The sequence below is a fragment of the Adiantum capillus-veneris genome, chromosome 1, assembly GCF_014529385.1.
Source record: "Adiantum capillus-veneris isolate H3 chromosome 1, ASM1452938v2, whole genome shotgun sequence".
Classification (NCBI taxonomy): domain Eukaryota; kingdom Viridiplantae; phylum Streptophyta; class Polypodiopsida; order Polypodiales; family Pteridaceae; genus Adiantum; species Adiantum capillus-veneris.
Window position 1 is genome coordinate 53,256,981 of NC_140931.1, and position 14,484 is coordinate 53,271,464.

General features: G+C 43.3%; 1 protein-coding gene and 1 pseudogene across 1 annotated transcript; both read left to right on the forward strand.

Annotated features, from left to right (window-relative positions):
- The first annotated feature begins 98 nt into the window (after nt 1-98).
- Nucleotides 99-7,914, forward strand: LOC147464754 (pentatricopeptide repeat-containing protein DOT4, chloroplastic-like). Its single transcript, XM_086516437.1, has 2 exons — nt 99-191; nt 6,030-7,914. The coding sequence occupies exon 2, from the start codon at nt 6,085-6,087 to the stop codon at nt 7,912-7,914; it is 1,830 nt and encodes a 609-aa protein (XP_086372563.1). The 5' UTR covers nt 99-191; nt 6,030-6,084.
- A 9-nt stretch (nt 7,915-7,923) lies between these two features.
- Nucleotides 7,924-8,850, forward strand: LOC147464755 (pentatricopeptide repeat-containing protein At3g12770 pseudogene; annotated as a pseudogene).
- Nucleotides 8,851-14,484: the final 5,634 nt, after the last annotated feature.

Below are 14,484 nucleotides of genomic sequence, written 5' to 3' on the forward strand. Positions count from 1 at the left end.
GCCATGCAGTTGGGACCCGAGGATGATGAACCACCAAAGCGACCGCATTGCAACATGGAAATAGTTGTTAGCGTTGATGTTAGCAGCCAGGAGGAAGAAGAAGTATCTGTCGAAGAAGACTCACAGCAAAAACTCCTCTTAGTGCGGTCAAGCTTCGACAAGGTCTCATGGATCCTTTCATGGACTTCAAGGTAGGCATTGATTGTAAAAGAAAGTTTAATGCTGAGTGGTTAGGTAAGATTGGATTGCATGCTTTTGCATTATTACCATGGGGTGATTGGAAGCATAATTTCTATGCAAAGTCTTAGTTAGAGATTCCGAGGAAAACAAAAGGCATGCTGTCTAGCACTGTATTTTTTACTCCTGAATTGGTAACATAAGTTTTTTAATTTCCATTGAAGGGTGCTACCATGATACCTAAATGTTTTGACATGATCTTGAGGAAGGAATTTGGTAGTACAAAAGGAGGAAAAAAGTATTATATGCAAAAAAAGTTACCTATGACAGGAGAGAACAGTTAAAAGTGGTGCCTAGAAAAGACATGCTTCTTGATTAAGTTTGATTACATGTCAAAGGAGAACTACACACCTTTATCTTTTGCAGAGCAAGGGGGTACAGTAAATTGGGGAAATTGGTTGTATGAGAAATTGTCTGCTAAGGTATATTTGTCAGATAAAAGGAAAGCACATAATGGTAGCAGGTTGTCTGCATATCTGTCAACTTTATTTAACTTTGCTCAAAAGCCGCAAATTGAACAAAGTGAGACAGAGTATCAAGCATTACCTGATACTTCTAGCAAAGCATAGTTGCTGAAGAAAGATCAATCTACAAGTCAAACATTGGATTTGGCAATAGAGTTGGGAGGTAATCCAAAAAAGTTAAAGAGTCCTTCAAATTTCTGGTGCAGGCAGGATATACAGTGGAAGAAGCTTTCAGGTTTGTTCAAACTCCAGAAATGGTGGATTCCATGAAGAAGTTGGACATTTCTATTCCTAAGCCTGGCTTTAAGGAGCAAACACCAGCAAAGTTAGATAAAATATTTACTTTATCTAAAAAGAGGAAAATAGGGACTGAAGGAATGAATCTGGCAAAGCAATTAGATTTTGAGGATTCAAGTGCTAAGGGAAATCAAGGACGAGTAGCTATTGAATATGCAGGCATGGCTATAAAGATGCTGACAGAGGTTTAGAAATTTTTGAGCAGGCAACAGACACAAGTGGAGGCTCAGATGCAGTCAATGGTAGAAACAGGGTAGAAAAAGTGTTGTTGCAGGAACAAATGGACATGGTGCACAATTTGAAGTTGGAGTTGGAGGATTTGAAGATTAAACATAGGGATGAGGTACATGATTTGTTGCTGCAACATCAAAGTGAATTGACAAGAGGTAAGATGTCCTTAAAGAGTGGACTTTGAATTTGGAGGAAAAGGTCAAGTATGAATTGGAACAATTAGCTGGCAAGAATGCAGAATTGCAGGTTCAGAATCTTATGTTTGAGCAAAGATTGAAACCTTTGTTGGATCTAGAGAAGCAGGTTTTAGGTCAAGAAGAACTTGATTTCAATGGGGTGCTGATATCTAAAGGAGATGTACAATACTTAACTAGCAAGTGATGGATAGTATTTCAATGGGGTGCTGATATCTAAAGGAGATGTACAATACTTAACCAGCAAGTGATGGATAGTATGCAAGAAGCATGGAGTTCCATGAGAGAGAGGCTGACTACTGTGTAAAGCATCCATATGAAGTCAAAACAGGTTTTGTTAGTGCTCATGAGGAAAATCTGCTGGTAGAAGTTGATCAACTCAAGAAAGAAAGGGAGTACTAGATTTGTCAGGTGCAGGAGCTTAAATTAAAGCAGAAGGGGAAATTGATTATAGAAGAGGAGAAGCAAAGTGCAGAGCAGGTTCAAAAGTGCTCAGAGCAAGCAGAGATTTTTGAAAAACCACTACAGGAGAAGAGCAAGCAACAAGTGGAAAAGTCCAATGTTGAGCCAGAAATACAGTTAGTTCTACGTGAGTAATCAATGCCAGAGATAGCTGGTTCTGATCAAGCTGGGGCTCCATTACCTGACGCAGAAGGTGGTGTTGCTAGTACTGAAGCTGTGGAAAATAAGGTCTAGTTCTAGGCATAGTCAGACTGAGCATCATATGTGTCTTTTTGAACATTTTGAGAGTTAGTATGTATTTTGATCAAGGGACATGTTGATCCGAGTCGGACGTGCCATGTGTTAAAAGGGGTATTTCTTAGTAAAGCTCAGTCAAAATATTTCTTAGTCCGACTTTTGATAGGTCGGATGCTTAATCGGATATTGCTGACTCTAATTGGTTGGACAATTATAACCACTAGTTGGTATTTTGTATGCTACATGAGTACTGAGAAGGATGTAGAGAAGTTATCTATGGTGTTTCTTTACGTGTATGAGTTCTGTCAGATCATTGCATGCTGATTCGAAATGTGTTTATCTATCTTTTTTGATGAGTCTGAATACAGTGTTTCTGTCTATTCTTGGTTAGAAGCTTGTATGGAAGTTTGATGCATGTGTTGTACAACCCCAACATGGATGCAAAAGTGTAACATGCATAAATAAACAAATCTCGACCGGCAACCACGACTGTGTTGAATGGTTAAGTTGATGTCTTGCAAAATCTCCTCCTCCAAACTGGCACCAATTATTGAAGCTTTCTTACGCTCCTTGCATACCCCACAAGCTACAAATCGGTGCATTGTTAAAACCACTGCATTCTGTGTTGTTTTGAAAATAGGGTACTTGGCTATGTCAAAACAAATTTCACACACACCTGTAGTCTCTACTCTCATATCTTGCTTCTTTTTAATCATGTGCCCAAAGCATTGGAACATACCCATCAATGTGTCAACTGGAAATAGATCACTGTTTTGCTTGCACACTACAATGAAAAATTGCATGAGCAGATTGTTTAGGTCACAGAGATCTAGTTTCTCAAGAGGAATCTGCAACTCTAAGCTAGAAATTTTCCTCCACACCTCAAATTTCTTTCAAGCCCAATTGTCCTTGTGCTTAGTGCCAATTTACCCTATACCGAGTTGCCCTCTCTCTAGTTGAGCATCCCCAACAAGAAAGCCACTCTATTTGTTTGCAAATCAGATTCGACACCAAAAGAACACAAGGCGGAGAGCTTACCTTGTTGCCCTTGCCTCTCCCAACCAAAGCGGAGCCTCAACCTTATTATAATAACCTTGTGCACTCAAACTACTATTCATGGCTACATTTTTAGTACAAGTGTCATAAAAACTAATATCTACTTATTCCAAATAATTTTCTCATATTGAATTGATCATTTAATATGAGAAGACGAATGGGAACAAGAGGTAGAATATAGATATGTGTTGTTAGACTATCTCAGCATTGGACCAACAAGGAGAGATGGTTACATCTCAATAGGGGTCCAAGGAGTTTGTCTGCCAAGGAGCAATGTGCATATAATGGAGCTTAAAAAACTTAGGGTTAGCTTCATTAAAGACTTCCAAAGGTTATTGGTAAAAGTCCTTAGACCTAGGACCTTAGGCAAGATGGGGTTGACCTTGAGGTGGGAACCTTGCCCAAGCTTGTTGTGCTTGTTGTGCTTGAATAAGGTGCAAGTGAGGTGCTTGTCATGCTTAATGACTACGATGCTTGAGGAGCTTAAGGTGCTTGAAGTCAAAAAGGTGCCTACAAAGGAGGGAGCGAGCCTAAGAAGTAGGGAGAGAGAGAACACATATGCACCCTCTCAAGGGTCACCCCTTCCACAAGAGGCATGTAGGACACATGTCAAGCCCCCAGCAAGGTTGCCCTCATAATGTGCCTAAAGCCTATTGGATGATCTTTAAAGAGGTCCATTGAGAATTTAGATTAATTAAATAATTATCCAAACATTATTCATCTCTCAAAGGGAAAAGAAGCACACTTGTACAAATGCTAACCCCTCTTGCTTGAAATGACCATACCCTACAATTGGCCAAGCTTGGCAAGGGCCAATAGGGATCAAGCATGAGTGAAGAGAGAGAGGGGTCGACCTAGGCAAGGGAGAGACCTCATTTTTCTCATTCTCGCACTCACACACATTCTCTCATTGTTTTGAGCAAGAAATCAATCTCCTTATCCAAGCTGAGAAGTAGAAAGCCTACACCAACAACTCTTGGCTGTGGAATGCAAATCCAACCAAGAGCAAAGCTTCAATGACATGCTCATCTTTTCTATCATCTATATTACTATGCTAAGCTAAGCTCCAAGAGTAATCTATGGTGAGGAAAGTACTTCTTTCTCGTATGCTACTTCTTCTTCCTCTTCCCTTCTGTCACTCCTTGCTAGCTCTCTCCACCTTTGAAGGTGTTTGAGGTCTTGGGATTGGGCCGGGGACAAGTTAATGCTTTTGTAAGTTAGTTAAGGGCATAATTTTGGTGCATGAAGCTTACCATCTTCATTGCATCCACAAGGAACACAAAGCATGTATTGTACCAAGTCTCTTTTCATGGGAAAATCTATAATACAAAAGCCTTTTGGAGGGGGGACCGTCTCCAAGTAAATCCGGTCCTCAATTGTTGTCAATTTCTCTAATTCTCTCTTCTTTTACAAGTATTGTTCATGCCAAGCTAACTAGGTATAATGGTTATTTTGCTATCTTTAACCAAGTATTCTCCTTATGCTCATGAAAAATTCTCATAAAGAAATGCTCACTACAGTTATCTTAATGCTGCTACTCTCAATGTTATTAGTCCAATTCCATTGGAACAAGCATGAGAAGAAACATTAAATTCACAAAATGAAAAGCTGCCAAACTACATGTAAGACCTCGCAATCAACGAATAAGGAATATTTTGAACAAGAAATTTGCAGTATTTATAGTAATCAACTATGCTAGCAAGGTCTCTTAATCACATCTACACTAAATATTTACACACACCTGCAACCTGAGATGCTCCTTACCTAGCACCTTCTGCGGATCCTCCATATGCGCATTGTGTTGAGACTCCTTCCACAAAAATGCCTTTAATACATGCTCCATCGCCAACTTCTATGGAAGTCCACAATCATTGGGCAAGAGAGAAAAAGACAGCACTCCAAACATTTGAGAACCTGCACAATGGAATACAAAAGGCTATGTTGAGAATGAAGCAAGTCCATTCGTGACATTATTACTAGAGAACCCACAAAACCTTACACTTGGAAAACCAACATCAATGGAACCTTGTCAGCACCAACGACACTTCTCCAAGCACAAACGCAGCTCATCAACACAAAACTGTGGTAGAAGCTGTTTTTTGGACAGAGATCGTTGATGGAGATCGCTCGTCAACACAAATTTGTGTAGAATCTACTTGACCATGAACCCTAACCTAGAATACACATAACTACTACCCTCCTAATAGACCAAAACAAAATGCAACCTGTAGGTAATTGTGCAGCCAATGGTGAGTGCATAGCTCCGCCTACCCCATCGATCACCCTGGCTTCAACTCCGCCATCGCTTCACTCGGTGCGCAAAAAACCTATGCACGAGAAACGTCCGCCATCACTTAGCTTACATGTAGCACACTGGATTGAGCTCCCCCATCGCTTAGCTTACAAAAACCTACGCCCTGGACCATGACGATCGGGAATGGTAGTGAAGTGATCATCCCCATAATAAGTGCTCCTACATGGCTCTCGACTGACGTCGATTGCTACGAGGTCTCACTTATTATAAGGAATGGCCACTTCACGACCATTCCCTACCCCAAAAAGTCAAAGCAATGCGATCATCTCTTGCCAAACTCAAAAAATCTCTCTACTTTCTCTTCCCCATAATGTTATGGAACAATCATTTTTCCAAATATACAAAATTCTTTTCCTTGATTTTGTGAAGAGGAAAATTTAGAATAGTAGGTTGGGCGGAATTTTTCCTTGCCCCCTGCGCTTAACCGGCAGTTTGAAATTGAAAACGGCACCATATTAAGCTGACACATTTTTCTGAACACTGCTTACCCCAACTCCAAAAAAGAAATGTAATAGCCTAACAGTAGCCTAGTTGCAGGTTTATTGAAGTCTTTTGAGTCTGAGAGCGTGCTCAAGCACAGAAAGACCCAAGGATGATCGGCGAAGAGCATGTTCGCATGTCTTGGCGCGGCGCCTCGCAATGTCGGCAGAAGCGCTTCTTTGTCTGGCAAGGCACTATTGTTGAAAGACGGGTTTCCCGCCACGAACCTCCTTGGCACGGCCACTCAAAAGTCCATTCTTCTCTTTATTACACAGGAAAATGCGGAAAACAACAGACCCATTTGAGCATGGTCGCAGTAAACGTAGAATCAGAAAAGACCCATTTGTGCGCACTCACAGAAAGCATACCCGAGGACAGGAGGGACGTCAAAGTGCACAACACTCATCATCTCTCCTACTCAGAATCACTGGCAACGGCGCTGGATAAAGTGCAGCTCCCATGTAGCCGTGCAGATTTCGCTTTCCTTGCTGCTTTCTTGCGTTTGTGTGGAAATATGTGTGCATTGGCCCAGGGCCAACTGGTACACATCCACATTATAAAGTGTGAAGTTGATCAAACTACATTCTTGCAAAACGTTCTGTTGCAGATGTATGGCAAATGTGGTGCGGTAAATGATGCATATGCAGTTTTTGCAAAAATGCAGCAGCACGATCAGCACTCATGGAACTTTATGGCCTCAGCTTACACCAACAGTGGAGAGTGGGATCTAGCTTTGGAGATCTTTTATCGATCGCGTACTCAAGGGTTTATAGTGAACGAATATGTCCTCACTAGTATTATCTCAGCTTGTGCTGGCAAAGAGGACTTGAGACAGGGGAAGAATGCGTATGCTTGCTTAGTAGATAGTGATTATGAGGCATCGGAAGCAGTGGGCAATGCTTTGGTAAATCTATATGGTAGGTGTCATTGTCTTGATGACATGTGGACTGTGTTTAACAAAATAGTGGAGAAAAGTGTGATATCTTGGTCGTCAGTCATCATGGCTTACACCCGACATAATCTTGGAAGAGAGGCAATTTCACTCTGGCGCCACATGCAACAGGAAGCTATTTTGCCAAACAAAGCAACAATTATTGGTCTTATTGATGCATGTGCCAATGAGGCTGCATTGCATAGAGGAAAGCAAGCCCATTGCTGCATTTTGAGAAGCCTTTTTGAAAATGATGGCATGGTTTTGACTACCTTTATCAATATGTATGGGAAGTGTGGTGACATGGAGAATGCCTTGAAGGCGTTCGAGCGGTTGCAAGAGCACAGTGTGGTCTCATGGACTGCTCTTATGGCAGGTTATTCTCAGCATGGACATACCAAAGAGGCTTTTGAAATATTTGATAAGATGCAACAAAATGGAATTACACCCAATGAGGTTACGTTTGTTTGCATTCTTGATGCATACAACAGCCAGGGATTACTTGACAAGGCTAAGCAAATGCATGCTTGCATCGAACACAGCGGATTTGACGTGAACGTCGTGGTGGAGACTGCTCTAGTGAAAATGTATGGTAAGTGTGGCAGTCCAAGTGATGCACGAGCATTGTTCGATGCGATGCCACAGCGCAGCCTTGTATCATGGAACACAATGCTTTCAGTCTACGCACAGCATCGACATCGGAAGGATGCCTTTGAGCTGTTTAGTTTGATGTTGAGGAGGGGAGTAACCTTGAATCGAGTCACCTTCGTCAGCATGCTATCTGTATGTGCAGACGAAGGAGCTGTGACAGAAGGCAAGTGGATGCATGATCAAGTTGTACGGCGTGGCTACTTCAAAGATGCCGTTGTCGGCAATGCCCTTTTAAACATGTACACCAAGTGTGGCGAGGTAAATCCAGCGCAGAACGTTTTTGAAAGATTGTCTGAACGAACGGTCGTGTCTTGGAACACCATGATTCCTGCATATGCTTACCATGGACATGGTAAGTAAGTTCTATCAATGCTTCGACGCATGAAGAAGGATGGTGTGCACCCAAACCTAGCGACCTTCAAAGTTATTTTATCTGCTTGTGGCCATGCTGGCTGTGTTGATGATGCAAATGCATGTGTGAATGCCATGCGTGAGCTTTTTGGACTAAGAGCAGATACAGAGCTTTATGATTGTGTCATTGATCTTCTTGGGAGGACAGGAAGGCTAGATGATGTTGAAGAAAAAATTTCTCTGATGCCAGTGCAACCAAGGCTTGAGTCATGGTTAATGTTGTTGGGTGCTTGTAGTAATCAGGCTGATTTACAACGAGGAGAATATGTTGCAAATCAGGTTTTTGAGATGTTTCTGGAATGTACCGCACCTTATGTTATCCTATCCAATATGTATGTGGCTGCTGGTAGGGACTCAGATGCGGAGAGGCTTCTATCAAGGATGAAGGAAAAGGGCTTGATGCAGTCGGGAGAGTGCAGCTACATTGAGGTGGATGGAGTGGTGAAGAAGTTTTCTTGTGACGATCGATCCGATCCTCAAGAGCAAGAGATTCATGATGAGTTGGGCAGGCTGGAAAGACTAGCTGCTGATGCTGATTTTAAGGCAACGTCACATGGAGATGTTGCTAGTGATAATACCTCTTGTTATCATACTGAAAGGTTGGCCATAGCTTTTGGCTTTTCATGCACGGTCCACAAGAGTTCTCTCTTTGTTGCTAAGAGTGCTCAAATGTGCTCTGAATGTCATGTGTTTTTGAAAATTGTATCTAAAGTCTGCGATAAAGAAATCATCATCAGTGATTCCACAGGGGTGCACCGCATGCAAGATGGGGCATGTTCTTGTGCAAATTAATTTAAATTCTCTGCCACTTCCAGGGTTGGGCTCGTTAGCTTTGAACAAATTCTCCAGGGGTGTATAGCATGTGCATATTGTCAATTATTTGTGTAGCCATAGACCTAGATAAGCCATAAGGATTTTGTATCAAATATAATGTGTTGCCCATTGATGGAGGTAACCTGCAACCAAGACATGTTGATGCTGAAAAAATTAATGAAGGCTTGCAGTTTTCAATGGAAAGTCTCAAGCATTTAGTCGAAACACTTGGGAGCTCCTGTCATGCGGATGTGTGAGTGCTTTGTCGAATCTGTGTGTTCAGCTTGTCTTATAATTTGTGAGAATGCTCTTCTCACTCTATAGCCATAACTAAATATCACACAGGGATATCACTCTTCTCACATCTTTGCCATGTGCCACTTCTTAAAGGGATACCACCATTGTCATATATCACTCTTCTCAGATCTTTGCCATGTGCCACTTTTTACAAGGATACCACCATTGCCATATATTTGCAATGTGTCACTTACTGTATTCTTACTAATCCATTTTTGAAACAAAGGAAATGTTTTAAGCTTGAAAACTAGTCTTGCTTGGTGGGCCTTGCTAAGCAATATTGCAGCCATGAATAATTAAACAAACATGATTTTATGCTTCGAATCACTTCTTCCTAATTGAGAAGAAGTAATTCCCTATTGCGAATATCAGGATGTATCCTGCTGCCTTGGTACAAATCCTTGTTCATAGCAGTCTTTAAGTGAGCTCACAAAAGAAAAGCCCAACCGAGAAGAAGCATGTCATTATGCGTCGAATCACTTCTTCCTAATTGAGAAGCTGTGGCCAGTGATGAGGAAAGCACGCTAACCAAGACAGCAGGTGATCCCACTACCGTTACGGTTGTTCTATATGTATTCTGTGTGTGGCTTGCCGCTGCCGTTGCTATAGTTTGCCGCTTTGTTTTTGAGAACCAGGTTGGCTGCCTGATTGGAAAGGGTGGCCGCATCATTGAACAGATGCGCAAGGATATCAATGCCTGCATGCGCTGCTTTGGTGATGAGCTGGTTTTCTTGCATGATGTGATTGTATTTGGCGAGCTGCCCTCTCTTTGAAAACATCCCAGAGCTTACTGACCCTGCCACTGTTGGGCATATCTTGTGATCATAGCACTCCAAGAGACGACATGGAAGCTTGTCAAGCACTTTTTGTGCTTTGACGACCAGCTCTATGCAGACCTTCAGAACGAAAGAAAGCACTACGTTTTTTGTCAACAGCCCCTGACTAACAATATTACCGTGAACTCTTTTGCCCATACCAACATGTTTCATAATGCCACATGCCTTCAAGATAGAAGCATAGCTGATTGCACTTGGAGAGTTTCCCTCTCTTTGCATCTGCTGAAAACAGCCCAGAGCTTCCTGGCCCTGCCACTGTTGGGCATATCCCGTGATCAGAGTATTCCAAGAGGAGACGTGTTAAATAATCATGTTGATCGAGGTCCCGACACAAACTGAACACTTGCACCAACCAACCCATGAATACACCACACTGACTTGGCAAAATACTCGACTTAGTTTTCAACATGCTTTCGTTAAACCCTCAAGCTACATGAATTAACGTCCTTCTCTTTGATCCATACAGCTTGCAGTATTCTTTCATTGTGGCACTCATTTGTTGAAAGTTGAGGAACGTTTCAGTGTGAGCACTAACCCATGACCGTCATAATGATAGAATAGCTTATGACATTAAAGTGCAACCCTGGTCCCCTAAAGTACTCAGATCTCTCTTTTCTGTTGAGATAGAGCATTTTGACAGCCACCCCAGTTAGAGATATGCCTCCAGTGTATATATACTCCAAAATAGACCTTTCAAACAAAGCACAGAAATATACCTCCAATGAATGGGAAGGCCGAAATGCAACAAAATGTTTATCATAACCCACCGTGTGCTCCTTGCTCAATTCAACAACCTGCAAAACTCTCAATATGCATCACAGGATTGAAACCTACCCATATTTAAATAAATGAAAAGTTTACAGCTTCCTCTAATCCCATGTAGTAACTACTCCCAAACAACCCAAATGTGCTCTTCAGAGGGAAGTTGTTTAGTAGTTGAAAATGCCAAGAGCTTCAATGAAAGGAAATCTCATTGCTTTGACATTACCTGCTTGAATGGGGCATTATTGAGTTTAATGAGGTTCGTGTTAGAGTCTTCTATGATGCTGAATTCAATGTAATTCATAGTAGAGCTCTCTTTGTCAAAGAAAATCTGAGTGTCATCATGAGTTATATCAGGTTCAAATCCATTTGCCATATGATAATCTGTCATCCCTGTGTTACCTGCATAATATTCGACTCCAGGGTTTGAAGAATCAATGTGTGAGGATGCCACATTCATTATCGACTCTTCACTTTTCCGAAAGATTTCAGCCGTAAAATTATTCAGGTAAGTTCGATGACCTTTTGCTGACGAAACTGTGAAACGGGCATTATTCTCTACCAATTCTGATGATGATGGTGATGATATTGTGAAATTCGAAGTTCCCCACTCACCATCACGAGTTTTGCTGATAACGAGGGCTGATTGCGTCTTTGGCGAGTCATCTGGATCATGTGTTAGTGTACCATTCACCAACCTGACTGGCTTGTCTCGAGTCTTAGACTCTCTACTCTTAACATCTTCGCAAGCTGTAGCTTCACTTGTCTTAAAGGAAACTTGTTTCTTCTTTGTCTGCCCAGCTGCTTTTCCCTTCTGAAATGTTAAAGTGTAATGATTATCATTTGTCTTAACCATCAACAGATGGGGCTCTCCGAAGGGATCATAAGCCGCAGAAAACTAAATTGAACTGGGAATCAGCAATCTTGCATGTCAAGCCAGCATCAGCAGGCTCATACAAGTCTTAAACGTTTATGTATGTGTGTATTTGTGTTGGATTAAATCTTTCTTTCTTCTGCATTTTTGGTTCAGCTATACTGTGCTTTGTTAATTTGTGGGATCTCTCTCTCTCTCTCTCTCTCTCTAAAAAACACACAATCTGAGTCCAAATTTGCATCGGTACACTGTGCCCAAACTTATGCAATATACTCATAGCAGCATGACAAGCATGTACAGGCAGACCCAAGCATCTTCTTAGACACTTCCTAATGCAAATCCAGCGTACTTGTCTGCATGGGAGGTTGGATAGAAAGCTAACCTCAATGGTTGCTTGAAGCTGTACGTTTTGAGTAGTGCAATATTCAGAGGTGGCCATCTGCTCAGAATAGCCCAAAGCCTCCAATGGCCTGTTCTCAAGGGCTGATGGGTCAGGATCGATGACACAAGTCCTCCCACAGATGCCCACTACTCTGATCCTCTGAAAACAGCACTCTGCAACCTGTGGCGCCTCAATTGAGACTGCATAGTCGATCCTTGCTCTGTACCTCGAAGAAGATGGAGGGTATAGTCTTTGAGCAAGCTCGAACTGCGATGTGAGGACCTCCAGTTGCGTGAAGGCCTCCATCCATCTGGGAGCTACTGACTCTAAAGGTGTGAGCCACTCGGCTGGTACTGCCTCGCTGATGTCCTGACACATGCTCTGTCCTCCTCTCATGCCCTACAGCTGGACGGTTTGTAGCTCCTCTATCAAACCTGAGAACTCAAGCCAGTCGCCAAGAGTGCGTGCTGGACCCTCTGCCATGGAACCCCAAGACACATGAGGCCTACTACCAACCAAGTGGCCTCTTTGAGTGCTGACCATGAGTGGAGGGTCTCCAAGGGCCTCCTGCCTGAGGCACTCGAGCTCTGAGTCGCTGTGGCAACAAATCCTTCCAAGGCTCCTCCCCTGGAAGCAGTCCTCTGACCACAAACTTCCCAAGAAGGGCTCTGCTCTGCTAAGCTGGGCCTATGATCCCCTAACTCCCCCTGAGAACACGGTAGAGTGATGATATGCCAAGCTACTTTTTCTTGGGCCATCTGAATGTCGCGCCCTGACCAAAGAAAGTTCTTGATCAGCCTCTCTACCTGGCTGATACAAGAACTCGAAAAGATCAAACAAGAGGTAATGTACCACATAGTGCAAACAACACCTGGTTGATCACTACAACTCTGCCTGCCAACGAGAGCCGTGCCGAGCTCCAGTGAAGCAACTTTCTCTTGATGGACAAGAGGAGGGGAGCAATCTACTGCTCAGGAGACAGATCCAGGCAAACCTGGCAACCCAAGTAACGAACTGCAGTCCCTAGAGGGATCCATCCAAAACCCTCACCTGGCAGCCAATCAAGCGTCAGCACTGCCAACCGAGAAAGCCACTGTCTTTCTCCAATTGATCAGTGCGCTTGATGCACAGAAAAATGTCTCAAGAGCCTGCTCATACCTGTGTAAGTTTGCCTCATGTCCTCCAAGTACAAAGTTGAGTCGTCTGCAAACTCAGCATTCAATAGCTCATCGCCCCGAATAGGAAGCGCTAAGCCTCGTAAACCAACCTGCTGGAAAACGAAAAACCTGCTCATCGCCTCAGCATAGAACAGAAAGAGGAAAGGGGCAAGAGGACAGCCCTGCCTGACCAAATGTGTAAGCAAGAAACGGTCTCCTCTACCTCCTGCAAAAGCACCTCACTGTGTGCACGTCTATGAAGAGTAGACACTCCTCTGATCCAAGCATCTGAGAAGCCCATCCTGTGTAGAGTGCCCTCCAGAAGTTCCAGTCAACTTTGTCTTCGTAGGCCTTCTCAAAATCGAGAAGTAGTATCACCAGATCCTCCCCTTGGAGATGCGCAAGGGCAAAGCCTCCCAAAAGGTGAAGATGTTGTCAAGGATACTGCCCTCCTTAACAAAACCTGTCTGGGTCCCATGGATAAGGCTCTCTAGAAGTGGATGAATCCTCAAACTCAGAATCTTGGATAGAATCTTATAGGCTGAGTTGAGGATGGTGATGGATCGCCACTGTCGAATCTCATCCAAGGAGCCACCTTCCTTAGGAATGAGGTATATCAACCCCTCACTGATGCTGTCTGGCATCTCGCCTGTGTGCAAGATGTACTAAAAGGCGCTGCAAAGGTTTGAGCCTAGTAAATCCCAATACTCCAAGAAGAAGCTGGGAGTCAAACCATCCTCACCGGGACAGCTACCACGAGGAAGTGCTCTGAGGGATGTATGGAGCTCTTCTAACTGGAGAGGCAGCTCAAGACTCTGACGCATCTCCTCAGTCACAAGACAAGGCATCTGTGCCCAAACCTGCTCTCTGCATGCATCCCGACGCTCTGACTTTGGCTTTGCGGACAGCAAGCCTCGGTAAAAGTCAATGGCAACTGCATGCATATCCTCTGGCTCTGAAGCTACAAACCCGTCAGGTCTTCTCAACTGGCTGACACTAGCGTGCGCATGGCGGGGACCCACCGTCTCAAAGAACGCCCCAATCACTCTGTCACCTACCTGGGTCCACTGAGATGCCTGTCGATGGAAAGCGAACTCATGACGCCTCTCCTCTATGCTAACTAGCTCCTGGCGAGCCTACTGCAACTGCTCCTGCACCCAAGAACTGTTTGAATCCTGCTCCTGCATCCTCTGCAAGGAAGCAACACCCCGTCCGAGACAGAGGGTCAATGTTACGTACTTTTGAGTAGAAAAGCTCATTGAACTGAGTAGTCCAACCGAGAAGTTCTGCAAATGAAAGCAAGAAAAAGAGCTCCACGCAATTAGTAACGAAATTTCCTAAGCTCCAAATGCTGTAATTATAACAAAGATCGATAAGCTTGCTTGGTCATGACAAGGC